The 24,317-nt window shown below is 44.9% G+C and overlaps 1 protein-coding gene across 1 annotated transcript in view; it reads right to left on the bottom strand.

Moving 5' to 3' along the window:
- Positions 1 to 231: 231 nt before the first annotated feature.
- kon (chondroitin sulfate proteoglycan 4-like protein) overlaps positions 232 to 24,317 on the bottom strand; it is a 170,972-nt gene continuing 146,886 nt past the window's right edge. Inside the window, exons 3-25 of the mRNA XM_087343111.1 lie at positions 21,617 to 21,759; positions 21,223 to 21,528; positions 20,570 to 20,945; positions 19,854 to 20,069; positions 19,086 to 19,343; positions 18,785 to 18,982; positions 18,293 to 18,532; positions 17,453 to 17,794; positions 16,948 to 17,142; positions 16,466 to 16,738; positions 15,955 to 16,299; positions 15,380 to 15,529; positions 14,639 to 15,042; positions 13,241 to 13,394; positions 12,577 to 12,838; positions 12,191 to 12,441; positions 11,866 to 12,058; positions 11,424 to 11,579; positions 10,671 to 11,086; positions 10,130 to 10,393; positions 8,896 to 9,471; positions 8,149 to 8,478; positions 232 to 7,991 (exon numbers count right to left, since the gene is read on the bottom strand). Coding sequence (XP_087199237.1) covers positions 7,176 to 7,991; positions 8,149 to 8,478; positions 8,896 to 9,471; positions 10,130 to 10,393; positions 10,671 to 11,086; positions 11,424 to 11,579; positions 11,866 to 12,058; positions 12,191 to 12,441; positions 12,577 to 12,838; positions 13,241 to 13,394; positions 14,639 to 15,042; positions 15,380 to 15,529; positions 15,955 to 16,299; positions 16,466 to 16,738; positions 16,948 to 17,142; positions 17,453 to 17,794; positions 18,293 to 18,532; positions 18,785 to 18,982; positions 19,086 to 19,343; positions 19,854 to 20,069; positions 20,570 to 20,945; positions 21,223 to 21,528; positions 21,617 to 21,759 — 6,864 coding nt within the window. The 3' untranslated portion in view covers positions 232 to 7,175. The remainder of the gene's footprint in view (positions 7,992 to 8,148; positions 8,479 to 8,895; positions 9,472 to 10,129; positions 10,394 to 10,670; positions 11,087 to 11,423; positions 11,580 to 11,865; positions 12,059 to 12,190; positions 12,442 to 12,576; positions 12,839 to 13,240; positions 13,395 to 14,638; positions 15,043 to 15,379; positions 15,530 to 15,954; positions 16,300 to 16,465; positions 16,739 to 16,947; positions 17,143 to 17,452; positions 17,795 to 18,292; positions 18,533 to 18,784; positions 18,983 to 19,085; positions 19,344 to 19,853; positions 20,070 to 20,569; positions 20,946 to 21,222; positions 21,529 to 21,616; positions 21,760 to 24,317) is intronic.

Here is a 24,317-nt window from a genome sequence, read left to right as displayed (position 1 = left end):
ATTGAATGTCGAAGGTTTTCTAATGTTTGCCAAAACAATAAAATACATTCAACATCTGATGCAGCTTATCGCACAAAGCCAAAGTTACGCAGTGAAAATCAAACATATTCAGAAAAGAGGAGGTTGGTGTTTTTGAACAAGTTATGTTGCTCGTCACATGGAAATTGCCAATATTTGTGATCCGACACTGGGATGGCAGGCGGGGTACGCTGGGGACAGAATAACAAAGTATCACATATCCATCTGTTTATTTTAATATGCGTATCATCATAGAATGTTTACGTCAATTCTTATTTTGCTTCAGGCTCCCCATTTTCATGTATCAAGACAATTATTTATATTTATACCCATTTATTTGGATTATTTTATATTTATTTTGTTGAGCAAAACCTATATATACCATCTCTTATTCATCTAAATCCATATACAGAGTAACACCATCTGCCTCATTGCCCCTGATACAAAGTGAGACACTTCATGATGACTCACTTTGACTCGCCAGATCTGTAATTCACCTTATATAACTAAATCATCTTTAAATTGACAGTTCTGTTCATAACATACATACACCTTCAAAAGTTCAATAGGAAAACATTTTGACAAAAAGGTGACTTTATTAATGCACTGTGAAGGGTAGAGAAGAGAAACCACTTGGCTGATCAAAATAAAAGATTTCTTAAAGTAATTGCAAATCCACTAAAAAGTTCCTTGTGACTGTTTTGACTACCTGGCAATGAAATTTGTTCTCTGTCACTTAATTATTGCTTTATGTTTAATTGATTTCAACATGCCCATGAAACCAAATAACTGCAATTCAATAAAATAATGATTTAAGACTTGCACGAGACAACACAAACTTTGAGACCAAAGCAGGCTGAAGTTTGTGAAAACTTGTGATGATGATAAACTTAAGACTATGATTTTGCAAGGTATGGTCTGTAGGCTGTACGAGGCTCTTAGAAAATGTAACAAACTAAGTGATGAAAATGAACTATGTAATACATTTAAGGTAATACGTTAATCAAGAATAATACCAGATGGATACTTTTCTATTCATAGGTTCAAAGAACATGAGTTTTAATAACACAAACAAAAGCTCAAACGCTGCAAATTGTTCTGACCCTGTTAAATCCATCTACCATCCTCATAAGCTTGAGATCCTCCAGTCTCCTACTCAAATTACAGTAGCGTAATTCTCCCAAGAATTTCTCCACCAAAATTCTGTATGTATTTATTGTATACTTCAACCTAGCTAAGGACTTAAAAAATTTCAAATATTAAAGTGACTTATTACAGTCATGATGGTTGCAGTATGACTCTGGCAGAGGCGAAGGTTTCATGCTTCTGTACCAAGCCTTATGGGTGCCCCACTCACGGCTATGGCAGACAGTGGCCAGGAAGGTAATCAAGTATACAAGTGGGGGGGGGGGGGGATGTTAGCTAAACAGCATAATCTGTTATGAACAGAATATCAAGCTGATACCAACTGCCTGCAGATCGCTACAGTACCGACGTGTGTCAAGGTCCTCTGTTTCATCAGACAGCGTTTACTGCTCCTGTTTTCATACGTATCAACAATCAGTCTTGATACATTTTTGTATGATTTCTATAGGTAACAGTGCTTTAGGATTGTCCTAATCTTTTTACTCCTATGAGCAGCTGATATTTACTCAGCTAATCAAGAAATTCCCTGCTTTCTGAAATGTGATAATTCATAAAGATAAAAGCACAGAATTGGATCCTACTCTAAGACTTCACATCCCATTCCTACAAGATCCATTTTAATATTATCCTGTCATTCCTGTGAAAACCTTCTATGCTGACACTTCCTTAGATGTTTTCTTAGCAAAATTATGTGGTATTTCTCATTTGCCTAGTGTACTACATGTCTCATCTATCAGATCTGCGTTAATATAATCGGTGTAGCAATATTACAAATTATGAATCTCCAGTAATTTGCTCACTGATCTCTCTTAGGTCAAAACAGATTCCTCCAGACTGTATTCTGAGAACTACTAATCTCTTTTATTCTCTTGGAGCAGTCATGTGCAATCTACGACACTTGGATTGTCTGTATTGAAGGATTCTGAGAGAAATCTGTCCCATTCAATTATGGACATCAATATTATAGACAAGCATGCTTACTAATTTCTGACAAACTTTATATGAACATCATGGAACTGGAGGTTATGAGTTGCTGTCACCAACAGAATGGTAACAGTGTTTTTAAGTATTTGGACAATATTTGTTAAGCAAATTTAAAGTGAAAGAAGATGATATGATGATTAAAATTATAAATAATTGTTAAGCTGGCATGGTATAAATACATCTTTGGGACTGGAACCTGCAGGGTCTAATCCGTTGAAACCATGCACTGTGTTAATGGCAAGTCCTTTTGAAGCCTGTGATAACATAACCTAGCAAGTCCTACATTCCTGTAGACGAGCGCGCTACAAAGGATCAGATTTATTATGCAGCAGCCCAGAGGATGAGAGAAGAGATCGTTCTCGAAACGTTGGCAGAATATATGGTTTATTCACCAATCGGCCACCTGAAGCGGCTTATAACCCGAGAGCCTTTCACCAATTCCTACGCGGCTTGTAGCACTGGCAAAAATTCATATGTAACTGCAAGAACTATAATATACGTAAACAGGAGCAGAGACCCTGGCCAGTGAAACATATCCCATTTACCAGTGTGGTAATCACCCTTACATATCCACCACAGCTTCCATTCTACATACAAAACAAACACATTCATTCATTTTTATCTCTCTTCCATATCATACTTCAATAACGTATCTTCATATTGTACATAAAAATTCACTCTGAAGCTTGAAAAAATATGTCACTTCTTCATATCCATACTTATTTTAAATCTAGTAACACTAATATATATACCTGGAGGTTATTCATTTACACGTCATGAGGAGTGTGTGAATGTGTGTGTGCATGCACAAGTGTCAATCATGTAAAACAGACTAGGAGGACGGGCATAACACATTTTTAATGTGTACATCCACTGATTAATGTACACTGAAGCAAAAGGAAGGGCGTGAGGTCTGAAACCCTTGCGAGATCTCATAACGTGATGAAATTTATTTCTACCTGATGTTGAATACCAACGATATATGATTCAAATTGGTAAGCGATAAATTAAAAGTTTATAATAAAATAAATATTAGAAGAGATCCATTACATTCTTGCTTGATTTCCTTTGGTTTATTCCGCTTCACATGGGAAAAAAGTATGCAATATTCAGTCCGCGTACCTTGAAATAAATTAATTCGAGAGGATTTGTCAACATTTTTTGAATTGTGGACCTGTGATGCTGTAGTTGGTTTCTCTAGGACAAAAGTCTACAGACCTAATTATTTCTAGAACATCAAAAAATATTTACACACAGTATAAAAAATAATGCCCTTATGTGGTATTCCAACAAAAGACTTGTCATAATCAACCACACTGAACATCCATAATTACAAATTATATATAATCAGCCATAAACTTCCTACCTTGTCATATCAGTACATTTCATATTAATTCATGTATAATTCGTAATAGTAAATTTTCAGTGCCACTGTAAGATTTTGTGCAAAACAGTGCATTAATTTTCATAACAAATATAATATAATGGTCACTAGAATGCACAGACTGGCAGCTTGGAAACAACAGAATGCAACTAACATCATAGGACATGGTTAAGTGAAGAAACTGCAGTTGGTTTGAAGGTTATTTAACTAAACTGCATCACATATACAGGTTATTAAGCACTGAATAAAATGGGATACTCATAATGTACATTGAACTGAAAATCTTCATTGACACTACATCGCTTCTGCAGTTAATGATAAATTTGTTCTCAAGGTTGCTTTGGTAACCATTTTCAGTTTGTGAAAGTTTATTTTTGAGGTTTTACTTTTTTGTCTCAGATACAAGCTAATATTTTAAAACACATAACACCTATGTCAAAACAATAACCTAAAATCTGCAATGGCATTGGTCTCTTTGGAACCATCAGTTAATTTAAGAAATTTTCATGAAGTTCATCAGCAGACCTGAAATATCTGACACCTGTTTTTAATGGATTTAGTAAATATCCAAACATCACACAGAAACAGAGGTAGTGGTTCTCAAATAGACAACTAAAATTTCTGATTTTCATCAATGACAAACTTAAATTACTTAACCTTAAGTTCACAATATTATTATCCAATACAGGTTCTGACAGTATACCATATCGTACAAATATTTGCATAGAAATGTGGATTAATTTTTTGATGAAGCTTAATATTTATAATTATATGAAGAACTCAAAACGCAACTGAGGTACCATAATAATGGTCTCAAAAAAATCTAGGATTAGATAATGTGTAAAAAACATTTATATGAAGTATTACCACCTCTCCCCTATTATTAAGTCACAAAATTTTGTATTGCAAATTTTTGAAAATAATGTCGTGAATTATGTTAGTGCATGATAAATAATATGAATTGTGGCAGATATTATAACTTATTTCTAAATAACTAACTAAATGCTGTAGGATATTACTGGTTAACAAATTACCTGCTTTTTACATAACCTGAAGTAATATCGCCATATTCATAAAAGCTCCATCCTTGGGCAGTTGAATTCCATGTACATCTTCACACTCTACTTCTGCAAGATCCATTTTATTATCATCTTCCTATCTGTGTTTGCGGTCTCCCAATTTACTTTCCCCTTTGGTTTTCTGGCCAAACATCAGCTTGCATTTCTCATTTATCTCATCATCCTCGACATAACAACTATAACAGAACCTAACCTAACTTTTATCTCTCAAGACAGTTTGTACTATTATATATCTATGCCTCGGGATTTTCAGTGATCATCTCTGAAGATGTTTCATCACCAAAATTTGGCAAAGTTTCTAGTTTTCCCAATTGCGTGTGCATGCCCAATCATTTACTGAGGCTTTTATTCAAATTATTATAAGTGAAACAGTTGGGCACATGAACTAAAGCACAAAATATTTTGTTGGTGAAAAGGTTACCATTTTCCCCTGTTCCACAGCACTGAGTATCATACAACTTGCAGGATTATGTGCACTGTACACCACAATAAGAATGCCTGGTTTCTTTTTCTGGCATCTCAGATGTTTTTGTTTCCCCCTCATTCCACTGGACAGTGAAGTGAAGAATGGGTTCTTTAATGGATTCACTTTGCTATACTTCAGATAATAAACCAAACCTGTTTCTGGTGTATTCTCTGTATCTTTAATATATCATAAACTTATGGCACCTGCTGCAATAATTCAATTATTTCTTTCTTAGGAAGCACAAATTTATGATGTTTAAAATAAATCAGTCTTTTCATTCTTCTGCAGTTGTGCCAATCACTGAGATGTTAATCACCCTGATATTTTAAAATATTACTTATTTATCACTAATTTGGATATTTATTTCCAAGTCTAGGCAGCTGATGACAGACACTCAAAATAAATCGATTGTTTCATTTCTCCACAGTTGTGCCAATCTGTAAAATGTCTAATAACCTGATACTTTAAAACATGAGTCTTATGCCATCACTTGAAATATTATTTCCACAATTACATACCAAGTTTTTTGGCGCACAAGGACAGACATGCAGTTTAAATATTTTTGTGTATTCAGAAATACTTACAGAATCAATTCTGAATACTGCTGAGAATAGCACATAGGTATTTTGTATTCAGTATCATATTCTTGCTGTTGTGTCAAAAGCTCTAACATTCTTCTTGCTGTATATCATAAAATTAAAATTGTAATATTTCAGCATTATTTCAGAAGCTGCTGCTATACTCCATCACATTCCTGAAACAAGTATTCAATATGGACTGGGTACGAATTTATATCCAGCTGTTGTTCTGAACCTAACACAAATTCATTATGTTATAGATGTTCATTTAAATATTTTGTTTTTGCTGTATGACTGGCACAAACTACATAACCATTCAGATCTCCAGAGCTTCATTCTGTACTTTACTCTTCAATCGATTCACTGCATTCGTACAAAACTGATCTCCAGCAGTTTAAAAATTGTTCTGCACCACTAAACAATATAATTATTGGGCCACAAACAAAACGTTACACCAAATTTACTTCAAAACTTGAGCTGTATGTTTATTCATTTGTAAGTACTTGTAGAGGCTGCAATGAGCTACTGCACACAATAAATGCAACACACATAAATTTGTTGTGTCTATTGATACGATGATAATTTTTTTAACAGTTTTTCTAACTTCCTTTCATTAACACCATATTTTTTTGTCTTCTGTCACAGGCTTTATAGTGTATGGCGTTCTTTATGGATTATACTGAACTTGAAGCAATAATTGGTTTATTTTAATACTTCCAACAGTTCCTGGAGACTTTTCCCCAATGTTAAGAGGTCACTCGTTTCCAATTATGGAGTTTCACCTCCACATTCCCTACACATCTCCAATTTATGTATAACTAACTTACTACCTAACTAGATGGCTTACCGAACCCGAAGGTTCATCACCGAATTAACCAAAGCCCTGTCCTGGGCCAACAAAGTCCAGTCCAGTATTTGAATTGAAAGATAGGATGAGTAATGAATCAATAATTGGAAAATACATGGAATGAAGTGGTCATTCTTTTAATGCTATATAAATGGGAAGTATCCAGCTTGTAGATTAATTCAAGAACTTAAAAAAAAAAATCAATAAAAAATATGAATGCAAGGAAAGAAATATGGTAATGAATATTTTCATGCTTTCTAATTTCCCAATTCTAATTTTCTGTTTGGAAAAATGCCAGTGAGAAATTTGGAAGTGTTACTTTGCTACCAACTTCCCAATATCTAAGAATCTGTAAATATTAAGACAGGCCAGGACCACTTTCTTACACGTTGTTCATTATTCATAATCCTTTTGTCGTTAGGCACTGTATAACATTTGCAATCTGTTATGTGAACCCTGAAACCAAACCAAAACTACACTTGCTTCAAGTCCAGCGGCCAGTTGCTGCTGGAATCCCAAGCAAACGAGAGGTCAAAACGTTGATTTGTCTCCATTGGTCAATCTAGTAGGCCATGACTGTTATTTCCACCTTTCATATGTGGGGGTCATGGAGAGCCCTGATAATGTAAAGGTTCATGGGTTGAGCAGCATGAAACTGCTCTAATGCTCTATCTCAGACCCAGTATTGGTTCCTACGTAACATCGGGTTGGCGGTCCTGGGCGGGTATCCCAGCTCCGAAGTATCGTAACTGCTCCAGTCCTCTGTAGGCTCATCAGAGACTCCATATGGGTATCTTGAGTTGAGGTCCGGCTCAGAGCTGGCCACCGAGTCGACAGGCTCTAGCGGAATCACTTTGCACTGCAGAACAGTTGTTGGAGCAGGCAGTGGCGTGTTTCCTGGTGTTGGAGATGATCCGTTTGATGTGAAATGTTTTGCGTGCGGTGAAGTTGGTTGGAGAACGTCTGGAGGCCGAGGCAAGGGTACTGGGGGTGCCCCAGTAAGGTCTGACTTGCAGTTCCTCGTGTCTTCACGTCCTACTTGTATTGATCGGCACTTAACGATGACAATGACTAAGACTGCCAACACCATTACCCCCAGCACCATGCTGACAATAAGCACATAATCACTACTCATGTTGGGGCTTGCAACGATGAGTCCCCCCTCATGACCTACTGGGTCCTTTGGTCCAGGCAGAATGGGGGGCAGTGATGCAGTGGGTGTGGCAGTCAGTTCCTCTCCTTCACGTTCTGGACGGACAATGAAATGCAGCTCTCCACGTGCAGGCTGGAAGATGGGGGCAGCAAGCACAAAAGGAAAGCTGTCATTGTGCGCGACCATGTCAGGAAGCCGACGTGCCACATAGTAAATCACGCCACTCTTCACCTCTTCATGAGTAAAGTGGCTCACTTCTCGCTCCCTCACATTGCGGCGGTCCCCAGAACTACGGATAATCTTCTTGAGGCGGCCATAGCGTGGTCGGTGCAGCACCTGCAAGAACAACGCAATGTATCAGAAATATATCGTATCAAATAAATGACGCTTCGACTTATTTTGTATCCTAACAATAAAACAAACAAAAAACACGTAATTAATATTTTATGATGAGGTATATCAGTGGTAAAGAAGCCACATGGCTCTATCGTACCTGGTACCCTGGGTTGCTGCTGGTCATTTTTGCTAGTGGGGTGGCGTCTAGCACATCAAGGGTGATCTTGTTTTTCAATCCAGCAATGGCTGTGAAGTTCCCCTTTTGCAATAGTGGCTCCACACTGATGTTCAGTTCCAGTCCTGGTACAAGAGCGTCTGTATTTGGAAGCCAGGCCAGCAGCTCTAGGGAGTCACTCCCCGTCGTCATGTCTGTCTGCATGTACATGACATGTTTCTTGTCCACGTCAATCTGCCCAAACTGGCGTGTTGCCACGTCATGCAGGTACACCATGCCGTGTCTTGGGACTTGTGTCACATTATAGTACACCTGCAAACACTTATTTCTTACAGAACAGTGCAAGTTCAGTGTATGGGTAAAGTGGTACTGGATCTGATCTTGTGGTCTCCTCCCTTGAGGTAACCAAGTAAAATGTTCGAGTCCGTGCATGTTACATGCCCCACTCATTTAACTCACCTTGATTCAGTCATTCTAAAGTGAATAATTTTAAGTTCCTCATTGTGAAATTTCCTCCACACCCCTGTTACGTTTTTTCTCCTATATTAAAATATTCCTCTCGGTAAGGTCTTCTGAGACCCCTCCCTCAAACTTTGTTCTTAGTGAATATGGAGAAATGAAGTCACAATATTTCTATGAGAACAAATATTTTAGTTACAGTGGATCCTGCAGTGTTACCAATATTACATTCTGAATGTGATTTTTTTTGCCTGTAGCCACTCAACTCACCTCCTCTCTCCTTGCATTTGTGACAGTCACCAAGTGCTCTGCTGTGATGAGCGCCACGCTAGAACCCTGCTGCAACATCACCAGAGCGCCAATCGTCACATTAAGTGCCAGTGGCAGAACATGGATGTTAAACACAGAATATGCATGGTTAAACTGCCCGTCCCACACCCTGAAGTAGAATGTGGATGTTTGCAGGGGTCCATAGTGCTGATATAGCACGTGACCCGCATTGATGTCTGCCTGGCTGAACCTCACCGCAGAAGTCGCATTATTCGTCGTCTCGTTCTGGAACCGCAGGTGTCCCTGGCTAGGTCCACTGATCACGTCATAGACGAGACCCTCGGGCGCAGTGTCCGGATCCTCGGTGAGGAGGTTTTCACGTGTGACTGCGACAGATTGGCCCTGAACCACCGAGACGTGCGGTGCCACTGTGATCAACAGGAAAGGCTGATCGTTCACCGGCTGCACGTTGACCGGCACCGTGACGTTACACAGCAACACATTGCCTGGCTCCAGAAGCAATGACAGATGAAGTTCGTCATATAACGTATCTGAGTGGTCGTGGTGGTATGTCACCTGCAGGACAATTTATAAACTAAGTCACTTAATTATTCTTAACTATTTATTTATTTATTCTATTTATCATATTTTGCTTGCGACAAGGTTAAGTACTCTTAAGACGTATTTTTAATTGGATGCTGTCTGAAGTTTGGTTGGGAAAAAGTGTAACATTTCAGAAACTGGTCATGTGAATCCGAGTGGCCCATTACAGATTGTTAGTGTTTTTCATTAGGTTCGCACAACAGATTTTACTTTAGTAATATATCAGTTATAATTATCAGAATGAAAGATACGTACAGATTTAATAAAGAAACCACGCTGTTATTTTAAATTCTACACAAGGTGACAGGAATGAATGGTTTATATTCTTTGAATGTTCATCACCCTACCTACACACAGGATCTTACATCTTAGAGTGTCATTTTTTTTCCTACCTCAGATTCAGTGTCTCTCTGCTGTAGAAAGATAGGTTTTCTTTTAACAGCGATGATGTTCATACCAAGTTTCATAATAATTCATTCAACCACTGGCTCAGAAGTTATGCGTACAAGATTGGTGCTTCTACAGCAGAGGATGGGTCTGAAGGTTCTATATGCCTGTCTTTTGTTTTGCAAAAGAAGATGCGAGAATTTCTGACAACCGAAGGAAGCGGCGGCCTGGCGTATGATCTGACCTCGCCTGCATCCACCTGCTGCTGCGTGAAGCTTGTCGTGTTCCCGTCATCCTGAACTCTCAGTTCCCCGTGCTGTGGGCTTGTCAATAGCTGTATCAAGATGACAGGCGCCGTCTCCAGGTCAGCGTGTGCCGCCAGGAATGACACCACGCCCGTTGTGTTGAGCTGCATTACCGCCATGCCACCCTCCTCCACATTGAGGGGCACAGCATCTAGGAACTGGTCCAGACCACCTGATGATACTGAAATATCTATGTTCAGTTCCTGTACACAAAACAAAAGTGTCAGCTGCTACCGCAAAGTTTTGCACAACACTGAAAAGAATTTAGGAATTGAACAGAGATAATTATTTTACTGTAAGATTAGTATAATTTCTCACAGAAATGTTTTCTAACCAACCAGCTAATGTCAAAACAAATTAACTGAGGAAAGAACCAATATTATCTGATTTAATCTCTGCTGTTAAATGTCAGAGACCTGCCTAATGATGCACGCACACAACGTGGGATGCTAGAATACAAAATAGCATTTCTCATCTTACCTGGTCCAGTAGGGGTTCAGCAAAATCAGCCCTCACATCAAACGTGAAAGAATCATTGGATGATAAACCAAAGAATGGGTGTGTGTGTTCATAGAATATTCTGCTGTTGTTGACGTCACGCTGGGTGAAATTTGTGGCAGGGCGGACGCTTCCCGGAGGCACCGACTCGATCATCAGGCGACCGAGACTGGGCCGGCTCTTGACCAAGTAGGAAACGGGGCGTCTCGTGTCTGAGGCCAATGCGAACAGCTGAGCAGATGTCAGGGTCTGGCGACGCATGGGGAACACGTGCAGGTGTGTCGGGCCCGGCGCCACGAGATCCAGCGTCACCTTACGAGCCGTGACACCGAAGCTGAGAACACCGGTCGTTTTGACCGCGTCACTCACCGTAAAGTCAAAGCCACCGCCGTCCCCACCTGTTACAGAGACACGCTTCAAGGCCTGCCTTGTGTTTTGTATATATTTACACGCTATTGAAGATAATATCATGGCTTCTGGTGTCAGTATTTATGGATGTAATGGAATGGTTATTGACACATTGAAGATTTTATGTTTTTGTAACACCAGAAAGAAGTTAGAATTACAAATCCAAAAAATGATGAATATATTTTGGAGAGAAAATGATTTCAATTGAACTTAGTAGTTCATAAATTTTCTACCTGTTGAAGCATTAACAGAAATTTATAATGTAGTTAAATAATAATTTAATTAATTTTAAAAGTCTGTAACCACCATTTGTGTATGGCCTAGTACCTGCGTGAATGAAGAGAACCTGCCGGTAGTTGATCTGAGCCTGCTTGAAGTGCCTCACAGGTGTACTCGGTGAAGACACCAATGCCACGTGACCCTTCTTCGAGGAACTGACGGTGAAGGTCAGGTTGTCGGGCCCAGTGTCCTTATCAACAGCGGCTGTGAACACAGTGACGTTTGAGAATCTTAGAGCAGCACCGCGTAGTCTTGTAGGTGTGTACCAACATAGCACAGGGATGTATTGCCTCCATCCTCAGTGTGAAACACTGGTAACTACTTTCATTACTAGGCAGGGTTACAAATTATGAAGTTAATCATTCTGCAGTTTTCTCCAGATTCCTGATACTCCCTCTCTTTTTAGGTCCAAATGTCTCCTCAGCTGTTTGTTCCCAGTTGATGTAGGAACTGAAGTTCCGCACCCACAGGAAGTGATGGTGCGACTCACCCAGGTGCGTGGATGTGATGATGGCAGAGGAACCCTCCCAAAGGACGAGCCCCGTGTTGTTTGCGATGTGGGGCGGCTCGTCATTTACCGGAGCGACCAGGACCCTGACCACAGCTGGGACACTTTCCTTTCCATCGGCCACGCCACGCACCACAAACTGGTCCTCCGGCGTCTCGCTGCCATCATGACGATACTGTGGCAAACGAGAGGTCATTTTATAAGAAGTTAAAATCGTCTTCAGTCTCTCATGTAAAAGCTGATGGTACTTGAAACCTGAGCAGACAACTTTGCCTGCCTCTTAAGGGCGTTGCTTGTAGATGAGTACCTGCAAGAGGCCAGCTTTCAGCTGTGAGGCAGAAAACTTGTGGAGGGAGATGCCGGGCTCCCGTGGCGACTGGAGGAAGCCGGCACTGGGTTGCTCAATGACGTGGTATTCCGTCACCCTATCGCGATAGTACTCGGTGAGGACAGCTAGTGTGGACTCGGCCAGGGTGACGGTATCGCCTTCCAGGACATGCAGTTCCCCACCAGAGATGTACAGCCACTCGGGAACTATGAGGAACTGGACCACCAGGCCTGCCAACATAACTGCACTCTTCAGACACCAATTCCGAATCAAACAAGAAAGCTTCCAGTGTCCCATCTAACGAGATTTTGCTCGTTATGGGCGGAATCTCGCGTTAACCGGATTCGTTATAACAGTGCTCTCACCTCGAAGCCAAGAGATGCCGTTTGTGACATCGACGACAAACTTATCCCGCGTCCTATTCGCCGCTGCCTGGATGTAATGGACACGTTTATCGTCGATCAGCGACTGGTCGAAGAGTGTTACTGGAACGGGGCGGGTGTCCTCCACCTCGACAGGGTCCTCCCCGCCTTCGCCCTGGCTGGGCAGAACCTCCAGGTAGCCGTACGTCGGCGGTTCAACCACCAAGTACGTGACGTCAGATGGGGCGATGTGGGGGTGCATCACCTGTGGACGTGGCAACACAATCTCATTACTTAACGTTCTGACACTGGACAGCGTCTCCTCTTTCAAAGTCTTGTCTTCGGCGCTGACGTCACTGTTGCTTAGCAACGGATGTGCTGCTTCTGAAAACCGTTGCTAAGGTAACGCTGCTTTGTAATCTCGTGCACTCTGCCCTCTCCGCCTGCTATAGACTCATTACTATCGGAGCATTTTTTGACACGCTGTGAGTTACTCAGCTGGTCTAAAAAGATCATGAAGCCCCCATGCCTGTAAGATTCATTTTAATATTATCACCATAACTTGGCTTGTAAAACTTTTATGTAACACTGGTTTTTGGTGTTAACGGTATTACGTCACGAAAGATCTGATTCTTCGGGACCCTAAAATGCACGCGTGACCGCTCACCTTGAGAAATGATGGCGAAATTGTGACACTCGTCGATTCTTCCACGTGCAGTGTGTGGTTGTTGGCAACAACGAGAGGTTCCCAGTACCAGGCTGGGAACACTCGCAAGCTAAACTTTCCCTCAGTCGTTGTTCCTCCCGCATCAACTCGAAAACTGCAAGAGACAGAGCAGCAGGTTATATCAGCGGTACAATGGCCGTCCTTCACTCGGAAAGTACTCCGCCCGTATCTAGGAAGACACTCGTCCAACTCCCGAGGTCCCGGCTTCAAATATCAGCCCGGAAACAGAAAACCTTCAAGTTATACGATTACCGCCTCCTTCCAAATCCTTTCCGATTCATCGTTCTCTAATGAAGTGATTACATCAGCCGACAAAATATAATCGAATCAAATAATAAAATAAATAGCTGCCTATTTTGAACATTTTAAATCGCGGTTTTACTCAGACACTCTAAAGAAACTTGTAAAATTCATGCAATGACAGCAGCGGTCACTTCAGCTGGAAACACGCTAGATTTGTGGCGAAATATTCTCGGACGACCAGTTGTGTAAGTAAGGAGTGACCGTCCACTGTTTCGGAGACCGTCTCTGCCTCCATCATCAGAACCGCAGTTATCGCAACTCTGTTTTATAACAATCTCACTCCCTGTCTCCGGATGTCTGTGCCAAGTAACTTCTACAGCTGAAATACCGTAATTAAATAACCAACACCTCACAGAAATGTCATTAAAATTCTTCCTGATTTACCCTTTGTACGCGATAAAACGTCATTAAACATGTATTCGGGAGAGTCAGCTGCGATACGCCGCGCATAAAACAGCCTCGTCGTCAGCTTGCGCCTGTAAACAGACTGTCCGCCCCGCACGCAGAAGTAACCTTGGCAACGAGGCGAGAAGCCGACGCTTTGTGTCCTGTTAATGTCGTTACCGATACGCCACGTGTTTGTCTGATAGTTACGGGGCACCGGCGAGTAATTATGTGGACACGAGACGGATTCGAACCTGGTAATCCTCGAACACAAACCTACATCATCACCGCTGCGTTAACCTATCGGGTGTGTGTTCGCCGGCCTGATTTGACACGACCAGCGGCAACAAGTTTCGTACTTGACGTTTCGCCGCGATCCGTCGGCAACTTCTCCGACACCCTTGTTCACCGTGTAGCCTACACTGATCGTTGTAGGGGCTACGCTTCAGGTCGAATCCCTCATTCTGATTCGGGAACACAAAAATCCAAGAGTCACCGACAAATAAATACTTTTTTTTGGGTTTAAGTGACGATAATTTCCAATCTTGCATTAACTTTACCCGGAAATTATTTTATCAATCCCCAAGCTCGAATGCGCCTGCCAGTTTTCTGAAATTTATTAATCGCCGTGGACAAAGTTGCCGGCTTCACCTGAAGTGGTCGCTGAGGGCCGAGCCGTTGTCATGGTGATATGCCAGGTGGCCGTTCTCCAGGTCCAGCTGCGTGAAGCGGGTTGCCTGCCGCTGGACCTGCAGGTGGCCGTGACGCGGGTCTTCCGTCACCTCGAATTCCAGCCGCTCGCCCCAGAGGTTCAGGTTCGTCTCTGCGCTCAAGTTGGCGGCACTGAGCACGGCCACCCCGCCCCGCTGCACCACGACCCCCGTGTTGTTCACCACTGCCACGAACGGGGCCGAGGCGCGGACCTCCAGCACGCCGTTGGCGTAGAACTGGCCGTCGGTGATCCACAGCCCCACCTTGCCGTACTCGTCACCCTCATGTCGGAACAGCACTCGAAGGTTGTCCAGGTCGTCCTGCGTGAACTCGAACATCGGGACCTGCGTGGAGCCCCGGCAAAACGAACCTCGTTACTACGAGAACGCACGCATAACGAGCTACCACCAAAACCCGGGCGCCTTTCCGCGAAAACGTAAGACACCCTGGGCTTTCCTGAACGAAATCCTCGTCATAACAACATCACACGACGTACGATTGGAGGTTCTCGGGGGCGGTGAGTCCAAAGAAGGCCGTCTTTTGGGCTGTAGCGCCCTGTACCCTGGTAGAAGTTCACCGACGTTTCGGAGGTCCTTGCTGCCTCCACCACCAGGGCCGACTACGCGGTGCCACATAAGATTCCTATCTTAGAGCAAGGTACATTAAAGTTGACGTACTTACCGTTGAGTCTGCGGCCTGGTAAATGCCGCCGTTCGGGATCCCCCGGCGCGTGTAGACGATGTCCTTGGCCTGGGTGTCGATGTCGGCGTCGGAGTAGCGGAGGTCCCTCCCTGTCAGCAGTCGCTCCCCGCCCATCACGATCTGGAACACCTGTCAGCACAGTTACTCAGCTGACCGAAATATTTCCAGGTGCTCGCCACTTCTGATGCAACTGAATCCAGTCCACGCCATTAGATTTAACTTCTCAACAAGATCTGTGTTAATATTATCCTCGCATCTATTCCCAGGTCTCATATAACATCTTACATTACCCATCACTGTCGCCTATTTAATTTAGATCCATTTTAATATTATCCTTGTATCTTATAAACTGTATATAATCGTAAATATATGAAAAAATAAAGAAAAGTGCGTCATATCCAGTCAAGCAAGGTAAACGTCAAAACTATTTCTCCAATTTCCATTTGCTTCTTATCCTGAGAATCCGAGATCATTCTTCGTCATTTTGCTCAAAAACCTAACCTGACCCGAGGTAAGAGACGACCTCTGGGAACCATACGGAACAGGGGACAAACCTTGTCGACAGCGCGAACAGGCGTGTTGTCGTTCTTGAGGAGGACGTCCACGTGGAAGACGCCGACGTACTGGAAGTCCTCTTCCTCCGACGACAGCGCCACGAAGTGGAAGGAATCGCGTCTCGTCTCCGAGTCATCATGGACGTAGAACACTCTCTCGGTCATGAGCTCTCGCGACGAGAAGTAGGCCGTGTTCTTGCGCAGGACGGTCACGAGGCCCACGTCCATCACGTCCAGGCGGCCGTGGTGCGGACCTCGCGTCACGTTGTACATGAGCTCCGTGATTCCGTTCGTGGCCAGGTCCAGGTGCGTGCGCAGGACGGGCTGTCGGCCGCCCTCCACCACCTGCGACGCGATTGAAATCTCGATTAGATTTAAACTCGTGGACTGTGTTTGGGCGTGAACGCTGACACTACACGACAAAGAACCACGATCTCCCGAATCCTATCACAACAGTGTGGCCAACTTAAGGAACCTAAATTCCCTCCGCGACAAAAAATCTCTCTCTCACCTGCAGCCTTTCCAGGGTCGCCCGCACCTCGCCGCGCGTCTCTCCGGACGGAACGTGCAGCAGTCCGATCGTACCGGACACGGACACGCACTCGGGGGCGGACACTCGGAACGTGACGTCATCGTGCACGTGAGAGTACGCTTTGCGGTGCAGTCGATAGCGCAGGCGCCCAGCCTCCAGGTCCTGGAGCGTGAAGGCGTCGCCACTTTGCAGCCGGCGGTGTTTCAGGGAGGAGCTGGGGTGCAGGGCCCCGTAACGCGGGGGGCGCAGTACCTGGCGACATCAGTCATACCAACTGTCACACACACAGCCGCAACTAACTCTCAGGAGCGATTATTTCTTTAAACAGAGTTAACCACAGTTGATCTCTTAATGGTGAAGTGTGGTGTTTTCTTCGCGGTACGGACTGAATTCTTAAATATTATTTGGACGAACTTTGAAGAACGAAAAGTGTACGTCACTGGTCTGGTGACGTCACGAACCTGGAACACGATCTTGGCGCTGTCCGTGGGCAGAGGCTGCGTCTGGTAGAGCAGATGTTTGTCGGTAAGAAGGGCTTCGCGCGAACCGTTCAGCTGCAAGTCGTGCGTGTGGAGGGGCACCAGGCGGAGCTCCGTGAACGTTATCCTGAAGTCGTAGACGGTGGGACTCCGCACGTCCATGACAGACACCTTGAACTGACGTCATAAAGTAAGGTTAGAGGACAGGCCTGAAGAGAGAGGCAGTATGTTCCTCCGAAGAATGAGATGAGGTGAAAGTTATCATGTTTGATTAAAACATGATTCACTGGCTGTCAACAAGATTTGACAAGGCAAAGCGACACTGTCGGGGCGAATGATATCGAAAAAATTGTTGACGTCGAAGGACTCGGAAGGAGACGGCATTGGCCTGTTTTAAAGAACTGAGGTAAAAACAAGAGAAACATCTGTCGATAACGCTGGTTACCTCTCGGGTGGAAGTCGGAAGGTTATCGCTCAACTAACCTACCTTAAAGTTGTCGTGTGCGGGGTTCTCTGACATGTGCAAATATCGAATCTGGTCCCGCGCCAGCTGATGGCTCGTGAAGTGTTCCACGGTCTGCCACTGCGAGTCAGCGGAACCACCTCTCAGGCGCTGCACTGCACCAAACTGAGGCGACTTCACGATCTCATACCGCACGTCTAAATCAGCATCCTCGGCGTTGGACGTGAAAGTCAGGTTGGCAGCACTGATGTGAGCTGCGGATCGGTGTGTCAGTACCAACCCCGTGTTGTTGACGAGTCGCAGCTGCAGGGGGAACGCCGATACGCGCAGGAAGGCAGCGGGACTGGTCTCAATTCCGTCGGATACCTGGCGAAAAACAACACGTCGACTGGTCTCAATTACGTCAGACACCTGGCGAAAAACAACACGTCGACTGGTCTCAATTACGTTAGACACATGGCGAAAAACAACACGTCGACTGGTCTCAATTACGTCAAACACCTGGCGAAAAACAACACGTCGACTGGTCTCAATTACGTCAGACACCTGGCGAAAAACAACACGTCGACTGGTGTCAATTACGTCAGACACCTGGCGAAAAACAACACGTCGACTGGTCTAAATTACGTCAGACACCTGGCGAAAAACAACACGTCGACTGGTCTCAATTACGTCAGACACCTGGCGAAAAACAACACGTCGATTGGTCTCAATTACGTCAGACACGTGGCATAGAACCACGAGTCAGCAGTGCACAGATGGCGACGCAGCTGAAACAGTGAAATGCCCTAAGAATCACATGATTACGTTCGTGTCCACCGAACACTGACAGACACCAGCAAGTGGAGACACTTGGTTTCGCACCTGAAGGGCCAGTCGCGTGTTCGACCCAGGTTCCCCGCCGCGATGAACGTAAGCGATGAGACCCTGATCGACCTCCAGCTGCGTAAAGGTGTCAGCTCGAACCCCGGGGCTCTGCACTCGCTCCACGTGTCCTTTCTCCGTGGCCTCTCCCTGGTCGAGCACCGAGTACACCAGGTAGGCGCTGGGACTGTCAGGATCGTCGGCCTTCACGATCTCCGGACTTAACGTCTTACGCGTTCCCTGGAAATCCACAAAGCGCTGCTCTGTAATTTTGACCGCGTTTCAACGACGACGCTTTCTCAGTTACACAGTCCTAATGTTTTGAAAGGTAGGTTAGTCGTGAATGAACGGGCAGGGACGTGGAAGGAAGCGGTCACAGCCCGGGTTCAGGTGCTAACACAGAATTTTTAGCGTTATTTATCTACGTTGCTACAACTGAATATGTCATAGTAAAGTGTGCAATGGTACACAGCCAGTGGACCTTGTACCCACCTGAGCCAGCCTGATGACGGCCCCTGGTGGCAAGTTGAGGGCGGGAGGGTCGTTGACCGGCGTCACGTTCACGTGCAGGACAAAGCGGTGGCGCCCCTGCAGATAGCTCGGCAGCACAAACCCTGGTCCTGGGGCCAGCTCCAGCTCCAACACGACGCTGTCCTGGTGGTTCTCCGAACCGTCGTGCAGATAGCGCACCTGAGCACATTCGTTGAGATAAATTACGGGTGGCCTGACCCGGAAAATTCAGTGTTTCTTTTACACAAAGATCTGGATGGAATGCCGTCGCACCGAGCCTCACCTTGTCCTTGGCCAGGTCGAGCATCGTGAATAAGAGCCTGGAGGCGGGTCTCTCCCACACGTCCACCGACAACTTCCCGTGCTGAGGGTGCTCGATTACGTGGAACAGCACACCAGAGTCTCGAACCCCGAACTTGGCGTAGTCCAGAACGACGTCGACATTGACCGCCGTGATCAGCGCGTTGTCGCCCTCCTCTACCTGCAGAGGCGTCAGCACCAGTATCTCCAGGTCCATCATCAGAGTCGGCCTCGAGAAAACCTGTGATTCAATTGGAAGAAAAAACTGAAATCGGGTTCATACTTTGTGGCGACTCTGACAACTAATTATTATCTGGACCAGTTGACTGCACGGCGACTTCCTGGGAATCGTGTTCACTCCTCAGGTTACCTCAGCAACGAGGGTGTCTGGGGTTCAGTGGACACGAGATTCGAAGCCCGTGGAGAGGACCGGTCACTTTGACTGATGTCCTCCGTGGTTTTCCTCAATTTTAACACGCCGATCCTGCTCCCGTGGCATCTACAGGCCTTATTATATTCATATTTTACAGCGTGATATAATTCATAACAAACTTTAATAACAAGAGACAGGCTGGATGAAACGTGCGAGTGTATTTAGTTCAGAATCTGAAGACAGATGTCGTCATAAGGCGCGGTGAAATTTCTGGAGTGTGAAAAACTTCCGCGTTCTGGGAGACTGCATTAGTTGAAGCATTCTGACAGCAGGTCTACTACAAGTACAAAAATGGAACATGAGACGGAGGCCCGGTACCTTGTAGCTCTCGGCGTAGTCCGGCTTGACGCACATCAGCTGGTCGCAGTCGCAGCGGAACGAGTCCACGCCCTGCTGCAGGCACTGCGAACCAAGAACGCAGGGCTCTTGCGCGCAAGGGTACTCCCAGACACAGTCGGGCACGACGCCCTGCGTCACTCGGGCGTCGGGGATCCCGATGCGACGCGCCTCCACCGCCATTCCTCGCAGACAACCCTGGAACAAGGACCGTACGGGATGTCCCAGAACTCCCAGGCCATTCTGGGACTACCTAGGACGAGCCATTACGTCATCAGGAGTGATAACGCGGACGTGACAGTTCGCTCGTCGTCGCTGATTTCCTGGTTCCGTTCCTCCCCTCCTCTGGAGACACATCCCACTTTCGCTGTTACGCCAACGTGGCAACATCGCCGTTAAGATTTAATTAACTGCTCGTCCTAGGTAAGAATTCCAACAGTTCAGATTGTAAAAACGTGACTTTCAACAACATCTTTAAAAATTTTCCTCGTAATTTGCGGAAATAACTCAATTTTCTTATAGCTGGGGACTTGCGGGACACTCTGTAGATCAGGCACATTCGTTCTCTAAGAGACACGCGTGCGGGCTGAGCATCCAAATACGAAAGGCAAGAGTCAGCCGACCTCTGGCTGTGCGAACAGCCATACAACAAATAAATACATCACCATAGTAACAGCACAGACTGGAACCCAGCTTACCTTGAAGCTCGTGTCGGCCGTCAGGAGTCCCTGGCCCAGGGCCCGTGACCTCTTGTTCAACTCTATCCCCCCCACGAACACGGTATCCGCCAGGTCGAGGTAGCGACTGCCTCCCTGCGGCAGTCTCTGGCTGACGGGCGTCGCGTCGACACTGATCTCCATGAACGTGGGGTTGAACTGTACCACGACGTCGTGCCATTTGCCGTCAGCCACGGCCCACTGACTGCGCAGCTCCAGGGCGCCGTTCCCCTTGTTCAGCAGCAGACGCAGATGGCCGTCCACTAGCTCGACGCCCACGAAGTCTGACCGCGACGTCAAGCCGGTGTTGTAGAGGAGGATACCGCGATGCGACGTGGTCTTCAGCTCGAAATGCCACCTGCGCCGGACACACGTCTGCATTACTGAATACTCGCGACAAAGATCCCTGCCACGAGAAAAACTACGCGGTCACAGTAAAAATTTAACGGGCTTTAGATTTTATATACTGTAACTTCTAATTAACGTAAATATAGCAGAGATTGAATTTATAATCGATAAAGGATAACGTCGTCTAACTGACTGCTCGTCAACGAAACTTAAACCATAAATAACGAGTGAATTTACTTTGGCAGGAAGACGCTTGATTTCTTTGCGTCAGGGCCGGGAGCTACTACCTGGCTCCAGTGCGTGTTATGCCGTTGGGAAACGCCATGAAGGCTCCGTCCTCCACGAAGCTGATGTGACGCTCCACCGTGGCGTCGAACTCGGGAGCGCAGGTCCACGTGATGCCCTGCACGTCGACCTGACCCTGACGTTCTCGGGCGCGTGCCAGCACGTTAACGCCGTTGTAACGAACGTCGGCCAGACAGCCGCGCAGAGTGTCCAAGTGGCCGAGGAAGAGTTCGGAGAAGTCGCCCTGACCCCCGAGGAACAGGCCGTAATGGATGTTCAGCTCGAAGAAGCGACCGGGCAGCTGTTCCCTGCAAGGAACACGAGACCGTACCCAAACTATGCAACGCCTTCATGCGAAGTATAACGGGTGTTCCAATTGCGACCCGAATCACTTACTTGACTACGTGTATGACGTCAACCTGCAGGGTGAATGCGGCCTCTTTCCGGGAGATGGCCACGTCGTGCCAGATGAGGTCATCCAGACGCAGGCCTTTGGGTGAAGCGACCTCTGTCTCTCCTGCGCCCACGTTGATATGCACCTGCAATGACGACAGAGTTCAGAGGTCACGCTGCTCCGTACAGAAACATCTCAACAGTAAGCGGGAAATTGTCTAACTCACTAACAGAGGAAGCAATATTTTCTATTGCCCGCCACTGAACGCGATCCCGAGCCAGTTTAATCCACTCTCACACTCACGGCCTGCGTCTGAAAGCAGCCATAACTTTGTCGTCTAAACTTATTTCTAATGTCTCAAGAGGTTGGTTGATTCACTGCAACTCCCAGTGCCTACATGACAAACCCATCAACCGTAAAAAATCTTTAAAAATCCTTGGCAAGTCTGGCGGTAAGAATTTTGTATAGTGGATAGGATAAACACAAATTTTAAAACAAGACGGGACCGAATGGAATTCGAACCCATGACTCCAGTCTTGGAATCGATAAAGACATCGCTGCCACTAGGGCGGCCGATAACAAAATTTGGTTAAAATCCGTAAATGCCTTCTCAAGGCTACGTACCAAAGTTCGGCTTTAATTACGCGATGCTTCAGGTCACAGCGGGAATTGAACAAGCAGCCAGCAACTCGCACTGGATGGGAATGTTTAAAGGAAAGGCAGAGTCGCTTTGTATTCCCCATTTCCTTGTCTCCTTCTCTTTATCTGTTTCCTCTTATTCTTTGTACTCTTTCTTAATTTCTACCTACGACTTTTCTTCTGCGTCTGTTTCCAATTATTTCACTCCCTCAGCCTTCGTGTCTCCTTTCCTTGTCTCCTTTTCTCCTCTCTTCACACGCCCAAATGAACCGCCTACAGTAGCTCAGCTGTTCTCATTACAGGACAACTCTAATTCGGTAGACAAACATACATAACAGTCCGCCGCCGCGACCGTGCGACAACTTCTCCGACACGCCTGATGCGCGTGTAGTCTAAACGATATACTGCAGGCGTTCTAATAACTAAACATTGCCAGGTACAGTCGAAGGTAAAAGTTGTCAGTCTCATTGAGCGCCATGATGACGTAGAGGAGCGGGCAGAGGATAACCTCAGCCATAATACGTTAGTTATTAAACGACAGTTTTCAAACACCTGGGTTACATGGTATTGAACATGAAGTTAACTATTATTAATAAGTTTTATACACTCATATAAACGTGTTAATTAATAATTCGGTTCCTGCCTTTAAAATTCACTGTTAAACTGAGTCATATTTTAGTGGCGTCCAAGAAACATCTTGCTGTTTATTCCGAGACAAATATGAAAATCATACACACGCTCTGTGGACGGTATACGGAATTACTGACCGTTAAAGCAGATGGTAAGTGCAGTTACCACTATCCCTTAGAGGGTTGAACGACGTGTCTTTACGACATCAATGAGTCCCCTGTGGGACCCAAGAGTCAGTCAGAAATAGCACTGGGAGAATTCGTTCCACGTGCCTGTCCGTCCGTTTCCTGTGACATTTAAATGTCACGTGGTCACTTGGAGCTGTTTAATTTCCGGTTTCCGCAGGGCGAAGTCCCACTGCTGGCAGTTTTATTATCTGCGCCCTGCCTTGTTGTTTTTACGGTCATGTTAATTGAAATGAGAAACGTTTGTTTTGAGAAAAAAACAGGTTAATATTGCAAAACCGCATCAAATTCATGCAGTTAGCCGCAAAAACGGGGGGGAAAGTAATTGCAGCTCTCTGTCTGGGTTCGAGTATTAGCGAGGATGTGGCACGAACAGACCATTCAATTATTAATGTTCTTGACAACAGCTGTAAAGCCAGTTGCAGGACGTAACTAAAATATAAAAAAAACAATATGATTATTAAAACAAAAAAATATATATGTGAGACAGAGAGAGACAAATTAAGAAGGCTGACACACATTCTCGCTCAGAGTTCACGAATCAAATGATAAAGCCCATGACGTTGATAGGTTTTCAGGATCAGGTATTAGAATGGACGAGAAAAACACAAGGACTGACCAATGAGAGCCATCGGGGGGAGGGGGGGGAGAGAATAAATCCTATTTGGGACAACAGAAATTCGTCCTTTTAAGGGCCACAAGATTTAATTCAGTCACAAATATCATCTTCATTCAGTAATTATTTGAAAGGATTCAATAGCTATTTTTAGTGACTTATCAGCAATTTTTATTATACTAGAGTAGAGCGCTCCTTTCGGAGCTCCTCTGGGGGTTGGTAAAGTTTTTAAAACGCAACCAACCCCCCTTTGCGGGGGTTGGTTGCGTTTTAAAATCTTAAGTAAGACACTCAACTAACCCCCCCTTCGGGGGGGTTAGTTTAGTGTCTTACTCAAGTCATTTGTTTACTCGGCATTGTTGTGTTGGTACAACAATGCCGAGTAAACAAATATAACGTAACATTGTTTGATGACGTCATTTTTTGACGACAACGGGGAGTCAGAAATTTTTATAGTAGATTATTTTGTCCTACAGTCTGACGAAGAGATATTAATATACTTTATTTCTAAATAAATTCCTTCGCTAGTCTGCAACAAAGATTCTGTATTCCTAACGGCATGAAAGTATTCGTCTGACAAATGAACATCAGTACAGGCCAGCAGCTTAGGTTACTGGAGGAATGAAGACATTT

Source organism: Zootermopsis nevadensis, unplaced genomic scaffold (assembly GCF_977971745.1).
Source record: "Zootermopsis nevadensis isolate Lab colony 2312 unplaced genomic scaffold, Znev_1.0 Znev_ptg000004l, whole genome shotgun sequence".
Lineage (NCBI taxonomy): Eukaryota > Metazoa > Arthropoda > Insecta > Blattodea > Termopsidae > Zootermopsis > Zootermopsis nevadensis.
Note: the sequence above shows the minus strand (reverse complement) of the source record. Positions and strands in the feature narration are given on the sequence as shown.